Raw genomic sequence first — 19158 nt, forward strand, 5'->3', positions numbered from 1 at the left:
AGGTACAAGAGGAGTGTTGTTAACGCATATGTCGACCGTGCTCTCAGCCACAGCTCAGAATGGAAGCAAGTCGACGAAGAACTCTGTAGGGCAAGGCAGGTCCTAGTCAATAACGGCTTCTCCAATGGTTTCGTCGAAGACATCATAAGAAGGAAAGTGAAAAGTCATGCAACCTCTGAAGAGACAACTAACACAACACCTATACCCCCTATTAGACTATTTTACAGGAACTTCTTTTCCACAGCTCATAAAACGGAGGAAAGGGTCCTGAAAGATATTGCCGCCGCGGGTAACACTTCGGCCACTTCCCACACTGTTTTGGGTGGGCTACGACATTGAATCTATATTTATATGCATATGTCCGTGTAGAGAATTTTATTGCGATTCCAATGATACCACAATTAGCGATGTAGGACAACTGTAGGCTTCGCAACCATTAAGAGTGTGGAAACATTTTGTTGCTGTTTGGCGCTCTCGGCTAGTGATCTGAATAGTTTTTTATTTGGTGTTGATAATCCTTATGCTTTGGCGGCATTTTATAGATATGTTCTTATAGACAATTTTATTGCGAACACAGTGATACCAAATTTAAATACATGCGCCTTCAATTATTGTCAGGACAGTCAAAAGAGTGTACTTTTTCGGTCTTACCACGTAGGCGCGCGAAGTGCCGAAAGCATCTAGGGTATGATTTTTTTTTAACGCAGAGAGCGCGAAAGTATTAATTAAGTTTTTCATGCCCAAAACGCTTTGGGTAATAGTGGCTTTAGGTATTGTATGTACTAGCCCTATCTATAAATCCAACATTCTTTGTAAAATCTCTTGTATGTATATACCTTACCTAAATAAACATTTTGTTTTATTTTTATTTTATTTTATTTTATATATTGGATAAGTCGCTCCACAATTTTGTCGCTTGGACCGTCGACTTCCTATGGCGTCACCTGCTACACATTTACTTCTAATTTCGATATGAAATTACATTATTTCAGAGTAAAAAGAGGTTTGATCGTGTTCTATGTGCATCACCAACATTACAGTAAGTAAATATACAATATTTCTTCATTACTTATGTAGCGAGTAGATTATCCCAATAATATACTCGCTCCAAATATAGTGTTAATATTCCTGTCAACCTTTGGAGATGAATGAGGTGAGGCGAATGAGGTGATGAATGAGGTAATGCTAGGAGGATTTGGGTAGATTTGGGTAATTCTACGGACCCTCCCAGTTTGATGTCGTTTTACTTTCATTGATATTTCTTGAATATCTAGGATTTGTTCTACTATTCTGCCCTACAAATGGTGCTAAAAGTTTTCCAGGCTTGATGCCTTCTTTTGATAATTACTTATACAGCAGCCAAATGTTTTGATCATGTGTTTTTTCATATTAATTCTCAGCTCTGTTGTGATAATTCTATCAGTATTAATGTCATGCTTTGTTGCTTGAACAGAAACTATAGCTATATAAGTTTTACATTCTTATCTTGATACTGTACTGTATCAATACAATTACTATGAATTATTGTGGATCAGTAATATCTTCAAAAAGATGGGGGTCAAATTAAAAGCAGCAATTCAATGTATCATTGTTTTGACACAAAACAAATATATTTACAATATCTCCATCACAGAATTTACTCTATAACCATTAGGAACTCAAAAGCTCTTGCTCAATTTTTTTCCTTTTATTTTTTATATATAAAAAAAGCATTAAATGTAATAAAACACCCTTTCCTGGTGGGGTCCTCAGTAGGTCCCAAGGCTGAGAGCTGGTCCAACAAAGCCTTTTGGGGGATGTGTCAGGCCTCTGATATCCACTCTTCTACTGGGAACCAAGACCTTAATCTGACTCTCTGAGGCAAAGTGATCTTGGGAATGACAGTTCAACCCAAAAATAGAAATCTCACTAGAAAGTTTAAGCACAAGTTGACCGTCAAGCACAACAATGAGGAAATCAACGAACATTAGACCTGGGCATGGTGGACCAAATATTTAGAAGCCAGACCAGAAACCCCAGCTGGAAATTTGCAACAGGGACAGAAACTTGGAACTCGGAAGCAAGTTTCAAAGGGTCTATCTGAAAAATGACCCAGGACCTTCCCAAACAAACCGCTAGAAGCCACAAAGGTTTGCCCTTATAAATAGGGAGAGAGGGTCAGAAATGTAGCCTGCAACTCCCTCAGGGACCAAAATATAGGAGAAGGAAAGTGGGCATTGGCCACAGAGACCACCAACATCTTTCCCCTCTCCCCAGGTCAACCCCCTTGGGAAACTACAAAACCCAGGAGTTCCCAGGACAAAGGTAGCCCCTGAAGTTGCCATCAACAACCCCACAGGAAACAGCTCCAGCTGCCACCACCTTAATGATTGCCAAAACCCATGAGTGCATGAGCTGAAGCCTCCATCACCCGAGAAAAATCATAAGAACCCAGAGAAAAAGCCGAACTTTGGTCAGAATAAGTGGTGGGGAGGGAAGGGGGCCATAGAGAGCAATGAAAAGCAAGACTGAGGATTCCCTCAGCATCTGAGACTACTACACTCAAAAAGCAAGGCAGACACAAGTGAATCTTAGCTTACGCTGTTGCTTGAGGCCTGAAAAATAGGCCACCAAGAAAGCATGGTCAAAGCCACTGCCACAAAGACATAGGATGCAGGCCTTTTATAGTACTGATAAGAGTAGAGGTCAGAAGCAGCCCACCAGGGCAGAAGGAAGATTGCTCTACATCACTAGGTGAAAAAATGCCTGCAACTGTAAAGTTGCAGAATCAAGTATGGAAAAAGAGATAAGCTAGAACAATTTGACTGAGAATGTAATATAAAATAACACAGAAACCAGCCACTTCGATAGCATGCATCCAAGCAAGCATCCAAGCATGAGGGAAACATCTTGGCTGAAAAAAAAAAACATCATAAAGTGCCTTGTGGGTGAAAGCATAGGCAACAAAGAACAAGATGACCCAAAATGTACCCTTGGCAAAAGTGCAAAGCCCTAATGCACACTCTTGGAGCAGAGCAAAATGCAATTGCAACACAAGCATCCAGCTAATTAGTTGGGCCAGGAAAATATAAGATCACCACCAAGGAAGGAACACCACAGTCGCAGTGAAAAAGAAAGCTAGGAAATGTGAAATGTGGGTGACACAGTTATGCAGAAAGGAAATGACGATAAATTCCCAGTGGAACTAATTTTCCAGTCATATAGAATACCACTTAACTTACAAGTGAAGATGAGAATGGAGCCAAGCAGAGGTTCCATGCCCCCCAGTTCTGTCACAAGGCGAACGAGTGAAGGAACAGGCTGGTTGGAGTCTCGTATGACCTGGGCTGCCACCTGGAACCAGTTGGGTACATTATGACCAGGGCATTTATCCTGCAGCAATGAACATTTGCCTCATTACCTCTTGAGTACCGAATCTTCAAGTACTGTAGTTGCTTGTTTTGTTGTACTTATGTTTTTTGGTGAAGTTTTTCTAGGTTTTGGATTGATTTCTGATCCCAAAGTTCCCCTTGCCTTGTTGAGAGCCAGATGCTGGTCCTGGCTCCTGTTAGACAAGAGTGGGTCTTAGAGGTGTGGTACAACTTCCCTAATACTGTATTTGATTGGACCCCATGCTTAGCTTGGGAAGATATTGAGGGGTCCTTCCAGAAAATCCAATGGAACTACCAAGAACAATTTGTTTAATTTAAAATACAGTACATTTTAACACAAATCTATAAGCAGATTGTTGCTTCCTAAATGGTCATCATAAGTTTATAAACTAAAAATTTATAATTCATCAATTATTATTCTCACAATATAATGGAATCTCACACCATCATGTTAAAATACTTATTCCCATTTCCTTGGAAAATATTTGGATGCTTACTTGTGCATCATACATCAGAAGCACAGGAAACCATTTTCATCTCTTAACACCATGTAACTAAATTAATAATTTAGGTATTGTTTTACATCTTCCTCTTTAGATTTTTCCATTCAAGAAGCTACTGATATAGCTTGTACTATTGGATCAAACCATCTTATTTAAAACAAACCCAAAGCAACAAAAATATATCAGTAAATTTACTTGTAAAGTAGTGCATTTTTCTGCAAAAACCAACATTTTCTGTTATTGAAGCACTAGTCAACAACAAAACTGCATATTTTAATTAGCCACAAGAATTGTTTCCATTAACCCAATTGAGATACTGTACAGCAAATAATATATAACCTAAATTAGACAGACCATATGTGGTTCATCAACTGAGTTTAGCCATCATACTCTCTGACTTTTGTAAAGAAATGCAATCAACTCGTACAATGAAATCACAATTACGTGATGTAAAGATGAGAAAATAGAGGCCATACAATGGAATCGAACATGCAATCTTTAACTCCTCAGGCACATGCACTACAGTACTGACAAAGCCCATCATGGCTCAGTTGGTAGTGCTTGAGTTGTTCAGGTGTGTGAGTTTGATCCCATCGAGTGTCCTCAACATTTTTATCAACTCTGCAGTAAGTTTTTTGTATTCTCATGTCATTCTCAATTTGTGTATGTGCTTCCTTGAATACAAAAGGTAAACATATTTCATTAAAATAGTCACAAGGCAGGTGCCAAATGATCATTTACCATTAAAGAGAGTGTAATACTGAGCAGTTTAGTATTCATTATTTACATAAAAGTTTTGGACAACCAAGTGATTACAGAGCTGTAAGAAGCACCTCAGTAACTAATTATAAATTTATACTGTATTTGTGCATTTAATTCTTGCTTAAAGAAAATACAATAAACTCTCATTTATCCAAGTCCAGAGTATAAAGTGTTCCTGGTGAAAATAGATGAAATCTGATATGGTTATGGTTTCTTGTCTTTTGATCATACACATTAGACATCAGCATAAATGAAGATATCCTGATAATATCTGTTCGTGGTACCAATACAGTTAAATTTGTGTTCTATTTTGTATAACTCATTTGTTCTATTTTGGTATGAAAATATACACAGATGTGTGTTATTTACTCTAAAGAAATGAATCGAAAATGATAAAAAGCGAGCCCATTCCAAGATCATCTTGATAAATGGGAGATGACTATAATTACTGCATGTATTTTTATTAACCGTCTGTTTTTGAGAATTACTTTTCAAACAAGAAAATGGACAGCACTAAAAATGGTCTCTTCAGGGCATGAACTTAGGAAATGGTAGTAAATGCTGCACATCACAAAGATGATGGTCATCCATAAGACCTGACTGGGGGAACACCAGCTAACTATAGCTGTGGTGTAAGAGCCAGGGAACCCTCTCTCTTCCACTTTGATACCTCAAGTCATAACCAGGAGTGTCAAAAGTCAAATGGTAAAAATCCACAAACAGATCACTGTAATCATTACCTCGGATCATCAGAGATTTGAACTCTGGCCTCACAAAATACAAGACTGTTGTCCTACCAACCTGGCCATGGATGCTCACAGCAAGCATGCATCCTCACAATGCACTTCATATACGCCACTAATAAAGTGAATTCACTTTTCAATCAAAATCTCTGAAATTTTCGGTATAACAATTATGGTGTGTTGACATATAAGATTTTTTTTGTATAAAAATTCCCTCACTAGCATTACATGTATCTAGTGACTTGAGTATGTCTCCTAGTTATGTCTTGATCTTGCCACATAATATATACACAGAACAAACAAAAAACCTGAAGCCAAAAATCAAGCAGCAATTGGTCGGGTTCCAAAAGGGTCACCAGCCTAACCAACAATAAACAATAGGTATGAAAATGCTGAAAATATGAATTATTCTACATATACAACGCAGAGAGTAAGTCACAATAATACGGCTGAAAATTAGACACCCATCCCCTACACAAGAGAAAGGGAAGTAACAGTGTTTCAAGTTTTACACACTACTTAATAAGGGTCAGGACACACCGAAACATCATCACATTCCTTTATTTTCATATGTTTGGGTTGGAAGTCTACATATACAACCTCTAGTTGAATCACACTTAATTGATCCCCAATCAAAATGAATTTACCTCACTGAAGAAACACATCCTTCAAAATGTAATGAGCAACTGAGTGATACGTATACATTAATGCCTTCAATGATCTGTTACCGACTGAATCAGAATCTTAATTATTAAAGGCAACACCTTTTACTACATGGCATCACATTTATGTAATTCTTTTCCAAGAAAACTTAAAATGGCCAACTGACTGCAGAAAATTCAAATGTAACGTCCCACGTAATTGTGACTTAACTACATAACATTCTGTTGATGCCATTCAAGAACAATATTTATGTACAATATTTATAACACCTGTTATGAAAAACGTGTCAAAATGAAGCTGGCATATACACTTTTATTTGTAAGAGCAAGATTGGTATAAGAAAACGTGATGGATTAGTTTTTACATGTAGATTTGTAGCTTCACTAATCTGGGTCCTGGTCTTTTAAAGCTTCCTTTGTGTCATGAGATGGAAGTGCAAAGCTATATAATTCCATATTATGATTACAATAAACACTTTTTAACGTAATTAAAATACACTGATGATTATAGCCAGGTAGCAAAGGCACCAGAGTCAGTTAAGTGAAGCCAAACCATTATTAAATACCTTCATTATTAACAACAGTGCAAAAATATACCCTACCGAGGTGTAAATTTAATGTCAAAAAGTTCAGTTAACTGAACAAGCTCTTTATCAAAAACTTTCGGATTAAGTAAGATAGATCTGACATTGAGGGCATGAGAGCACAAAAGTACACACACAAAAATAGACCACCAAACAATACACTGTACACGATCTGGGTCAATGACATTACCAGTGTTGGCTAATATCAAGCAAATATGATGCAACTTGATGATCAACTACATACCAAATTTAGGGCAAAATGTTGGTATAAAATACTTGTACAAGTGTAAGTTGGAGTAGGTATCATCACTACACTCAACTTATAAATCATTTTAACAAAAGTAATCAGGCAACTAATGAAAAAGTGTTAACTTTTGTTTTCATTAATGCCCGAAACCAAATGTAAAGTCTTTCATTAATTCTACAACTGATATAATACTTTCAAGAATTTCAGTACTGGGCAGGATTTAATTCATTAACAAAAATTATATGTATATATGTACTGGGTTTCTACAGCAGAATTGTTAGTTTCACAATGTACATCTGGATATTTGTAGATTCCTTCATCAGAATTTCCCTCGTACAAAATACTGTATTTTCCGGCATATAACACACTTCCCAGTAGGCACAGTGTCCAAGAGTGGCATTGTTTTTGCCAGTGTCCATTAGTGAAATTGTTATTGTGTCGAACTGGCATTGCTCTTGGATATTGTTCCAACTGGGTCTTATTTTACAAGGATATCTTGTGTAAAAAAATGCTGTTTTATCATAAATTTATTGAAAGTGATTTTAAAGCACAGCTTCCCTATTACCATGTTCTTTCGTGTAAGCTACAATAATGAGCTTAAACGCATTCATGTGTGTATGTGCTTATATACAAATACATGTAAGGGGGCCTGACGGCTGAGTGGACAGTGCTCGGGATTCATAGTCCTAGGGTTCGGGAATCGATCCCCGGCGAAGGCGGAAACAAATGGGCAGTTTCTTTCACCCTGCTGCCCCTGTTCACTTAGCAGTAACTAAGTACAGTACCTGGTAGTTAGACAGCTGCTACAGGCTGCTTCCTGGGTGTGGGTGTGTGTGTGTGTGTAATTACCTAAGTGTAGTTACAGGATGAGAGCTACGCTCGTGGTGTTCTGTCTACCCAGCACTCTTTGTTATATAACACTTTAAAACTACTGACGGTTTTGACCTCCACCACCTTCTCACCTAACTTATTCCGTCTACCACTCTGTTTGCGAAAGTGAATTTTCTTAAATTTCTTCTGCAACTTTGTTTAGTTAGTTTAATCTATGACCTCTTGTTCTTGAAGTTCCAGGTCTCGGGAAATCTTCCCTATCAATTTTATCAATTCCTGTTACTATTTTGTATGTAGTGATCATATCACCTCTTTTTCTTCTGTCTTCTAGTTTTGGCATATTTAATGCTTCTAACCTCTCCTCGTAGCTCTTGCCCTTCAGTTCTGGGAGCCACTAAGTAGCATGTCTTTGCACCTTTTCCAGTTTGTTGATGTGCTTCTTAAGATATGGGCACCACACAACCGCTGTATATTCTAGCTTTGGCCTAACAAAAGTCGTGAACAATTTCTTTAGTATTTCGCCATCCATGTATTTAAAAGCAATTTTGAAGTTAAAAAGCATAGCATAGGCTCCTCGCACAACATTCTTTATGTGGTCCTCAGATGATGGTTTACTATCTAGAACCACCCCTAGATCTCTTTCTTTATCAGAATTCTTTAGAGATTTCTCATATAATTTATAGGTTGTGTGGGGTTTATTCTCCTATTCCACATTCCATAACATGGCATTTATTCGTGCGTGCGTGTGTGTGCGTGTGCGTGCGTGCGTGCGTGCGTGCGTGTGCGTGCGTGTGTGTGTACTCACCTAGTTGTGTTTGCGGGGGTTGAGCTCTGGCTCTTTGGTCCCGCCTCTCAACCGTCAATCAACAGGTGTACAGATTCCTGAGCCTATCGGGCTCTGTCATATCTACACTTGAAACTGTGTATGTGTGTGTGTGTGTGTGTGTGTGTGTGTGTGTGAAAAAATAGTTGATTGACAGTTGAAAGGCGGGCCCAAGGAGCCAGAGCTCAACCCCTGCAAGCACAACTAGATAAATACAACTAGGTGAATACATGCATGTGTATGCGCTAATACAAACAGCTTCTAACAAAGCATCCTATCTGCTGGCAAATATGGTATTTTACTTGGGTTTTATGTTAGGAAAAAAATGGCAAGTCATTGTTTGACTTGCCATTTACTAATATTAAAGCCGCCAACATTCCTTCTATATTCTATACTTTGGGCCTGGTTAGAGACCAAGCCGTGGGGATGTTTATCCTCAGAGTCATCAACAGGTAGTGGGTACACTGCAGCTATATTCAGATATACCTTGGCTATACTTTCAAACACTGAAGCTATATTCACACAAGCTATACTTAGGTACACTTCAGTTACTCAGGTACACCACTAGCATATGACTGGTACACTCTAGTATACCAGTACAGCACAGCTATATTCACACACACCTTAGCTATATTCAGATACACCTTAACTATACTTTTAACACACCCTGGATATTCTTTAGTACACCACAGCTATTTCTGAGCAATGTCTTGTTCAGTATTCTTTTATTTCATCACATAATCCACTCTTTATATTAATTTCTTAATGACAGGTTACCTCATATGCTTTTAACCAATCATATCCTTAGTATTATGTAATATTGTCCAGTTGTCCCTAGAATTCTGTAATACGGACTACAATATTTTCCATAACACTCACTAATATGCCTTTTCTCTAGCATTCATTTATGAGAGAGTTTCAGTCCACATTAAGTAATAATTAGCTAAAGAAAGCATGAAGCCAGGAAAGATTATTCAGCACTGTGTATTGCGGGATATTCAAAGGTCCACAAGATGAGCAACGTCGAAGCTATCAGCATCACGATGGATCTTATAGAGGGACAAGTGACTTGGATTCATATTAACCCTTAAAATATTTTGAGTCCCAGAAATGCCAAGAAATATGTTTTGCAAGATTTTTCTAAAATTTAGCCATTTTTGTTCTACTTGAAATTGTAAAGTTGCGCAATATTTTAATAAACTTGATTGACTTCCATTTATTGTTTAAATATATAGTACTTTATATTACTTTACATTCTTTATTTTTGTAATCTCTGCAACTTTCTCATTAATAATCTAATTTACTTTGCAGTTCTATTATAAATGTATTAACACAAACATTATTCACTCTTTCACCATCAAATAATGGTGAAAGAGTGAAAGTTTTCACCATCATCATAGTACCAAACAAAAGTTCAGAGGTATGCCACCAGACTAGTTCCCAAGCTGAGAGGTACAAGCTGTGAGGAAAGACTACTGGAATTAAACCTCAACACACTGGAAGACAGAAGAGTTAGAGGAGACATGATTACTACCTACAAAGTTCTTATAGGAATTGACAGGATAGATAAATATACTATTTAGCATGAGTGGTACATGAATAAAAGGGCAATAGGTGGAAAGTTAGTACCCAAATGAGCCACTGGGACATTAGAAAAAAAAATTCAGTGTAAGAGTACTGTACTTAAATAGAATGCATTAGAAAATGATGTGGTGGAGGCAGACTCCATACATAATTTCAAATGTAGATATGATAGTCCTATAGGCTCAGGATTTTGCACAACAATTGATTAGCAGTTGAGAGGCGGACCAAAGAGCCAAAGTTCAACCCTCGTAAGCACACAACTAGGCGAGTACCATCTTTGCATCTTTGTTCTACGCTACCTGATACAATTATCGAAAGAAGACACTAACTTTAGAAGAATATCTAGCACTGTGTGGGAAACAGAACCGTTAAAAAGCCATCGATATCATTCAAAATGTCAATATGAGAGCAAAAGGACACAAGGCGAGTGATATCCTATGCATTGAATTTACCAAGGATTTTATGAAGGGATAAGTCATTGAAACATTGGGAAAGCAAGATCTCTGATTCATCCAGAAAATGTGGACATTCTATGAGGAGCTAAACCTGTTGTGTATCTCAAGAAAATATAATTTGCTGTTCATTAAGGCATGTCAATATGCAGATGTCTGCATATAAACGACTAGATCCAAAAACAACTGAGTTAAACCGGTCAAAGAGGAAAACCTACAGCAGTCTGGCTCAACAGAATGAGGATAACACACTGTACATCATTCTGGAAAATACAAATGATATCCCTACATAATATTTTGGAAAAATCCAGTTTTAAATATGATGAAATGTCTATTTAGTGCAGTGCCTTGGTAGCTTTCCTAGAGAAATCCCTCCCAGAAATAAACATTTTAGAAATCAAAATTGAAAACCTGAGGAAGACACCTGTGAGGCATAAAGCTACAGGGTGAATTTATAGTAAAAATACTTTGATGCGTTCAAAATAATTGGGATACAGGAAAATAGAAAAAGAGGTAGTAATAGATCAATTTATATCGCAAATATGCAGTATAAAGAAAGCAATAGAACCAGAGAAGATATTACTCTGATCATTTGAAACTAAAAATTTGTGCCAAAACCCTAATTTCAGCGTCAAATAATTTATAATCTGAACAGTCATTAAAGGCTTTACAGTATTTATTAGCATTTCTTAATGATTAATTTATCGAGTGCTTTTAATTAATTATTGATTAATTATTATTCTTTAGTGTATATAATTCTGTCTTTTTATTTTGAATATAGTTTAGATTGAAGTTTTTGATTTTTAGTTTTATTTAATAAGTACTGTATACAAATATAAGTTTAAATTGTTCTTGTAAGAATCTGATTGGTGAACTGCAATGTTTGGATTTTAAGAATGTTTTTGACATTTCATCATAAGACTAAGTAATATATTGAAAAATATTGTATTATGGCATATTAGTGAGATGAGTCAGATATTCTCTTCTGAAAGTAAATTGAGAGAAATTGTCAGTATTAATAAAGTCACTAGTGTGGTCAAACGAGGATCAATACTGGGCCTAATTTAAATTTTGATTAATATAAATCACTTGCTTTATAGAGATGTATGAAAATCTACATATAGCATATATCTATACGCTATAGAAAATGAGATATGCAAAATCCATATCCCCATTTTCCATATATGCAAAAATTTTATGCAAAGTAATAAATAAGCATTGTGAATACTGCGGAACAATAATATTCTTTAATAGAGACTGTGGTCAGTGGACGTCTATTCTTTAATTTACAGACGTTTCTAAATAGCCTTCTGGGCATAGTGCTTTCTATACAATCAACAAATATAAAGAACTGAGCCAAGAGATTATGATGGAATTCATTATAGACAAAAACCATGCAATGGAAATATCAGACAAGAAATAATCCCAATGAGAATTAGTTTTTCAAAGAAATCTTTGGAAATATGGCTTAAAGGTAAGCAACTTAAGCAAAATTTTAGATTTGGCTTTAAATACCAACAATTATTAAAGAACTTGTAAGAAATGATTAAACATATGTTGTACATTAACTGGAACATCCAGGGGTGGCATGGTGTCTGTATCTAAGGAAATACACATTCAAAACATTAAAAGTTCAAACACAGGCATCTTGTAGTACAGTTGGATTCATTCTTGGCTCATAATCGGGTATCCTGGGTTCGATTCCTAGGCAGGACAGAAGTAGTTGAGTATGTTTCCTTTCACCTAATGCCTCTGTTCATCTAGCAGTACATAAGTACCTGGGAGTTAGACAATTGTTGTGGGGTTACATCCTGAGGTGGATCAGTATTTCGACCTTGAAGGGACCTCTATTGAGGCCTGAATTATATATACACAGGCTTCCTGTCCCTGATAATGCCAATTATTATTATTCAACACAGAAATCACAATGATGTGAAATATCAATAAGGAAATCTCTTGGAGCAGTGCGGGGATTTGAACCAGCGTCCTAGTGAGTACCAGCTGCGCACCTTAACCCACTAGGACACAAAAGCACAAAAAATATTTGACCCGAGAGACTACCGAGCCCACTAAAAGTGAGCCTGGAGGCCCCTGCTGGTGCCACAACCAGGTTTTACGAATAACCTGCCGGCACTCCGGTGTAGGTAATGGAGTATACCACCAATGTTGGTGGAGAACTCCATTACCAGCACTTGGTTGCATGCGGCCTTTTCGTAAAACCTGGTAGTAGCACCAGCAGGGGCCTCCAGACTCACTTTTAGTGGGTTCGGTAGAGTCCCAGGATGAATAGCTTTCGTCCTTTCATGGACGAGTGAAAGGTGCGCATCTGGTATTCCCCAGAATGTTGGTTCATATCCCTGCACTGCTCTAACTAATTTCCTCATTTATTATTATTATTATTAACACTTTCGCTCGGGGATGACGCAGCATTGCGTCATCCGTTTACTGGCGGTAATGCCGGGGATGACGCAGCATTGCGTCATCCACTTTAAAAATTCGCCAAAACTCAGGTTTTTATCCGAATTTTTTGGGACTGGTTTTAAAATGTGCGCCGATGTCTTCCCATTTTCTTTGTTGAGCCTCGTGGCCCTCAGGCGGCTCGGCACACGCCGTGGGCCTATTGTCTTTGCTCCACTGTTGTGACCAATGTCGCCTCCCCTCGCATCTCAAACGTGTGAACATTTCAGCTATTTCCCGTGGCTATATTTCTTACTGCGGCTTTAGAAACTATCTACGCTTACTCCACGATGGATAGTAATCATGAACAAGGCCCTTCCAGGAAGAAAATTGCGAAAGAAAGGCTTGAAAAGGGAGGGAATTGGGAGTGTAGCAGGAAGACCCTTTGAGCACTCACTCACGGCTAACGCGTGGCCCGTCTTCAACTCGTCGGCGGTTGGAGTGTGACCAGGTTTTTTTTTTTTATATGCTAATGGTCCTCTAGAGAATTTTATTACGAACCCATTGAGGCCAAAATGAAAGACCTAGGACAAACATTGAGGTGACCAGAGTGAAAATAGTGAAAACATTTTATCCCGTTTGCGCGCTCCCGGGTAACTCGTTCGCACTTTCTCTGTTTGCTGCGGGTAATTAGCCGGGCTTTTGGAGTTTATATGCATTTAGTGCTGTAGAGAATTTTATTGCGAACACAATGATACCAAATTTAATCTCGTAGAAGGAGAATTGAGGTGACAAAGTTGGAGAGTATACACTTTTTGGAATTATCGCGCGCTTCCGTGACACGCTGGGGCCCATATCGCCCTGTCGAGGGGTGGCGTGCGGGGTGAGCGAAAGTGTTAAAATGTGTCCCAGAACACACAAGCAGGAGCCAAGAAGAAAGAATATCTAGCAGCCAAAGCATGCTTGAGTAATGTTAAATTAACATCCAATTCAATGTTACATTCCCAAGGGGGGGGGGGGAGATAAAGGTTTTGAATAAGCCTACACTGAAAAATATAACAAAATTATAGAATATGATAATCATATACCCCAATACAAGTTTGTAAAAAGGATATGAGAAAACAAATGAAGAGTTTTTCAGACATTCCAATTTTCACACTACAGTATCTCAAACATCCATAATTTGAAAACGTACTATTATTGGATATCATCAATGTACAGTATTATCAAACGAGTTCATGTTCTGCATTTGAAACCCAGTTAATATTTCCATATGTTAATAATAAATATTAAATATTTTTACTAAAAAAAAAAAAAATACATCCTAGCCCATTATCCATAAATAAAGGTAACTACTGTATATAATTTGTGTATTTACTAATTTACAAACATCAACAATTTGCTTAATACTAGTTCTATGAGGCTCTGAGCCTGTAATTAATTCCACAGAATATAACATAAACCCCATTAATATTGCTGTAAAAACCCAGTGTCAATTATGATTTAGAAAGATATAAATTACTCGGACACTATTTTAATATTTTCAGAGCGAGAGCAAGACCTGCAGACGTGCATACATCTACAATGGTAGACTTTAGAAATGCAGGTAAAACTTAGAAAGATAATAGAATATATGCAAGTACTGTACTGTACTCTATCCCGAGCCAGTTGATCTTATACAATGAGGTCGAAAACACAACCACTACTTGTGACATTTCGTCAATTTCCAAACATTCTTTTTAACCCTGAAGTGTACATATTTTTAAGAGAACTAAATTGAGACGTGTTGACTACAAATAATTTATAAATCCAGTGAGAAACAGATTGCAGACAGCAATTGAAGCAGTACAAGTGTTAATTGAAGATAGTGACTGTAGCAGTGTAAGAGTTAATTGTAGATAGTGATTGGAGCAGTGTAAGTGTTAATTGTAGATAATGATTGGAGCAGTGTAAGTGTTAATTGTAGATAATGATTGGAGCAGTGTAAGGGTTAAATGTAAATAGTGATTGGAGCAGTGTAAGGGTTAAATGTAGATAGTGATTGGAGCAGTGTAAGGGTTAATTGTAGATAGTGATTGGAGCAGTGTAAGTGTTAATTGTAGATAATGATTGGAGCAGTGTAAGTGTTAATTGTAGATAATGATTGGAGCAGTGTAAGGGTTAAATGTAGATAGTGATTGGAGCAGTGTAAGGGTTAATTGAGATAGTGATTGGAGCAGTGTAAGGGTTAATCTTTATCAACAAAGTTGCAACAAATTCTTACACTTCTAAGTTTTCCTGCATTTCATTGATCCCTTGCAAGTGTCATTATGAGCACTACATGCCCCTGAGATAGCAATACAAAAGATTGTCGACTGGTTGATTTGTGCTCAAGTTCAGTTGTGCTGAATTCTTAATCACTGCTCCAATTCTTCTTTGTCAATAGTGTCACATCTGATCCTTGTAAACATGGACAATGACAAAGTGATAACTGAGTCTTTTCAATGTCACTTTTGCCATTTTTTGCTGAAAACAAAATGCTAGGAGTCTCTACTACAATGAAGTCATGTTAGGAAGTGACTATCTGGAGTAGAATTCGTCAAAGATTTACGTATCCACTAATGAAGCCTGAACACCTTAGGTCAATCATGGTGGTAGGTTTGTATTTATTAAACAGTTTATGAGCTTGGAAGCACTACGAGGTTGTCTATAACAATGATAACATTGGGTCAAGAATGAATAACCTTGCAGCATTTTGAAGTGCATAAATTGTTTCATGAATACAACCTAAGCCATGATGATTGAAGGAAAGATATAAAAGTTCTGTAAGTGGACATACAAATGCTTGATGAATTCCGGTCTGTACTTCAGGCTGTGTAAGCAACCCGCCCTCTTACTAATTACGTCACTTTTCGCTTGTATGCGCACTAAGGCTAAAAATCGCCTTACTAGAAAATGAAAGCGACTAACAAAAGTGACGCACTGTCCCGTTTTCTGTTTTGGGTTCTCTGGCTTAGTATGTTAGGTTAGGAAAGGACACTTTAAATTAAGTTTTCATGACATTTTGAAACCTTAGGAAAACTTGCTGCTCTCCTAACCTACCAGAGGGCCCAAAACTTGCTGCTTTGGGTTCATTTCATTTGGAAAATTAATATTTTTTTTTTAAATTCTAATAGCGCGATTTTTGACCGTAATGCATACGAGCGAAAAGCGACGTAATTTGTAAGAGGACGAGCTGTTGTAAGATAGTCACAATTCTTCATCTGTACTTCTATGCGTTACCAAAATTATACAATAACTGTGACTTTTGGACACAAGTTGATGTCACACATCAGCATAAATAAAAAATATTATAATCTTACCACATATAAGAAATCCATATGCATTTCTCAGTACAAAGATAGAAATCCATATGCATTTGCCTGTACAATGATAGAAATCCATATGCATTTCCCTGTACAATGATAGAAACTCATATGTATTTCCTAGTATAGTGATTGAAACCTATATGTGCTTCTCAGTACAGTTATTAAAACCTATACCCAGTGAGCATTGTTGGTTGAAAGCGACTGACTTTACTTACTGTTTAGTATGTAATGTCGGTAGCTTTTAACCAATGATGCCCAAAGGGTATGTGTTTCCATGTACAATGATAGAAACCCATAAGCATTTCCCAGTACAATGATAGAAACATATATGTATTTCTCGCTACACTGCTAGAAATACAGACCCACATGGAGACATAAGAACTCGGCAAGTCTATTGGCAGTTACAGTTGCTTACCAACAGAAATGTGATGGGAATTAATGTTATAGCTATCTACAGTTAACAATTGCCCATGCTATAATAGCAAGGCAGGCGACTGTCTATAAACTATAAAATAAAAAACATTTCCATCCCCCTTCAAATAAAAAAAGGTGACTGATATTGGCACAGTGTCTATACAAATCCTTCAATACAAACATGTACAATAAAAATACATTCAATATTTTCAACCCCTCACAAATTAGTAGCTGCATGAGCTCTAAGGACTGGAAGTACAATTAAAACCCACAACACCATATATAGAGCCATAGAAGCATGGCTATACTCTTGAGAAATGTGTCACACACTTGAGCATTGCCGAACTTGCCAGATTTACATCTGTCCACCACCTCTCATTACGAAGTGACTTTAATATCAGTTCTGAAATCTCCTTCACAGAGCATTCAGTCCATGGCTATCTAGCCATAAGAAACAATATCACATGCCTAGCTTCAAGTTTTTGTTAAACTGCCGTAGGCTTTTAAACGAACATGCACATCTAGTCGGATATAACCAGATAAAACTAACAACTTTCACAGACTGTACATACTGTAAACATAAACCATAACTGCTTCATCTGTCATGTAGTCCATTTGTAACTGGACTTTTGAGCTATTTTATACTTCAAAACATTCTGTCCGTTACATAACAAACCATATTACATAATTTTCAGTCATTTCAAAATGATAGTAGTTCTGTTATAGGTGTGTATTTTGAAGCACTGGATTTCAAATCTGCTTTTTAAAACCCAAGGCAATATATGTTATCACCAAACCGATTAGTTATATACACGAGTGTACAGGTTTCATGAGGCCTCCAACACCCAGTTTATGCTCAAAACTGGTGATTATGTGCAACCTTATATTTTCACAAGTATTAGGACAATGCTGATGTTTACCAGTTCCTCACTCATGTTCAAGACATTAAAACAATGAATACATTAATAACGTATAATATTCATAAATATTATCACATATCTTTCTCTTGAAATGATTTAATGGATTTCAACATATAATCCCCAATTTTACCTACTTTTACATAAGTGGTGTAGTAGATCATATTGGCTTTGGAGGCCCATAAAGTTTTAACTTTGGTGTTTAAGAGTCATGGACTTGTCATTTGTGAAATTTCAACATTGCTTCTAGTATTACAGGTATTAGACGAAGAGTAGCACCTAGTGACACAAATATGGATGTGAAGTCTTCAGGCTTCAGGGCTGATAAATGTACTACTGTTTCATCACTCTTGATCATCTCATTTTCTTCAATATTCTTGAGAGATGCTTCTTGTAGAGTTGTAAGCTAGAGTCGAGACGGGCAGGTCACGAGGACTTGAGACCCATCATGCCTGCGGGTGGCAGGTGGTGTTGGCTGTGGGTCATCAGCTGACTAGGGCTTGGAAATGTGGCCTCACACAGTCCGCATGTGTATGGCTGCAATACTGGCTGGGTTAGCTGTTGCTGAAATATCCAGTTATAAATCAGTTGGTAATAATATAATAAATACCAGTATACACAAATTATGGTGCACCATAAGCTACAGTTTATTTAAAATGAGATACAATTATCATTTATAGATTAGATAATTAAAACAAGTGAAAAGAACAACTCTAAAGGCAATAGCAATATCATCTACTGTGTGTCTGATGTCATGTTCCTCTGGAGACAGAGCCGGATTAACCAATAAGCAAAATAAGTACATGCTTATTTTGCTTAGGGCATCAAGGGAAAGGGGACACCACAGAAAACTTCTATTGCTGGATTTACCATGGACCATATGGTGCAAAACCAACTGGTGCAGCTGAACCAATTTCCACAAAAAAACAGGGTTGAACCAACCCCCCCTACCCGGGAGGGGGAAGGGGGAGCCCCAGACCCATCCGCCGGCGACTCAACCTACAGTTCTTAGATTGGATGTCAAAAAGCATGAAAAAAACACCGCCGACCGGAGGGAGGGAGGAAGGAATGCCAGGGAGCCTCCGGGACTCACCCAGAAAATGGCATTTCATTACATTCAACGCTGGTTTTCTGGGGGGAGCCCCGTCGGCTCCCCAGAGCTAACTACTTAAAGATAAGGAAAAAACAGGGACTTACCCGGGAGGCGGTTCGTCCTCGCTCCTCAACGCGAAGTCGAGACAACTGACTGCAACCGCCGACCCAAGGCAATGCAGGCCCTACCTGACCCTGGAACATTTACCAGGTAGTGAGCAGCCAGGACCCTGTTTGACCACCAAAAACCCCGCACCCGAATGTCAACCCAAGACATGTTGCCAAAGACGGCAGCGAAAGCTGCAAACTTACGAACGTCGTGGGGACAGGGGTAAACTGCAGGCTGGCTAGACTTAATAACCCTGCGAACAACCTGAGAGACCCGAGCCCAGAAACAGGGAAGAAGGGAAACCGGGTCAACCCAAAACG

At 37.8% G+C, this 19158-nt stretch overlaps 1 protein-coding gene across 6 annotated transcripts in view; it reads right to left on the bottom strand.

Moving 5' to 3' along the window:
- Positions 1 to 1672: 1672 nt before the first annotated feature.
- shn (schnurri) overlaps positions 1673 to 19158 on the bottom strand; it is a 169768-nt gene continuing 152282 nt past the window's right edge. For 4 of the 6 annotated variants that reach the window (XM_045741106.2, XM_045741105.2, XM_069327273.1 and 1 more), the window contains one exon: positions 1673 to 18201. In XM_045741106.2, the coding sequence (XP_045597062.2) occupies positions 18064 to 18201 (138 nt within the window). In that variant the 3' untranslated portion in view covers positions 1673 to 18063. The remainder of the gene's footprint in view (positions 18202 to 19158) is intronic. The other 2 variants (XR_011229122.1, XR_011229121.1) reach the window with 2 other exon arrangements.

Source organism: Procambarus clarkii, chromosome 19, assembly GCF_040958095.1.
Source record: "Procambarus clarkii isolate CNS0578487 chromosome 19, FALCON_Pclarkii_2.0, whole genome shotgun sequence".
In the NCBI taxonomy this organism is placed as follows: domain Eukaryota; kingdom Metazoa; phylum Arthropoda; class Malacostraca; order Decapoda; family Cambaridae; genus Procambarus; species Procambarus clarkii.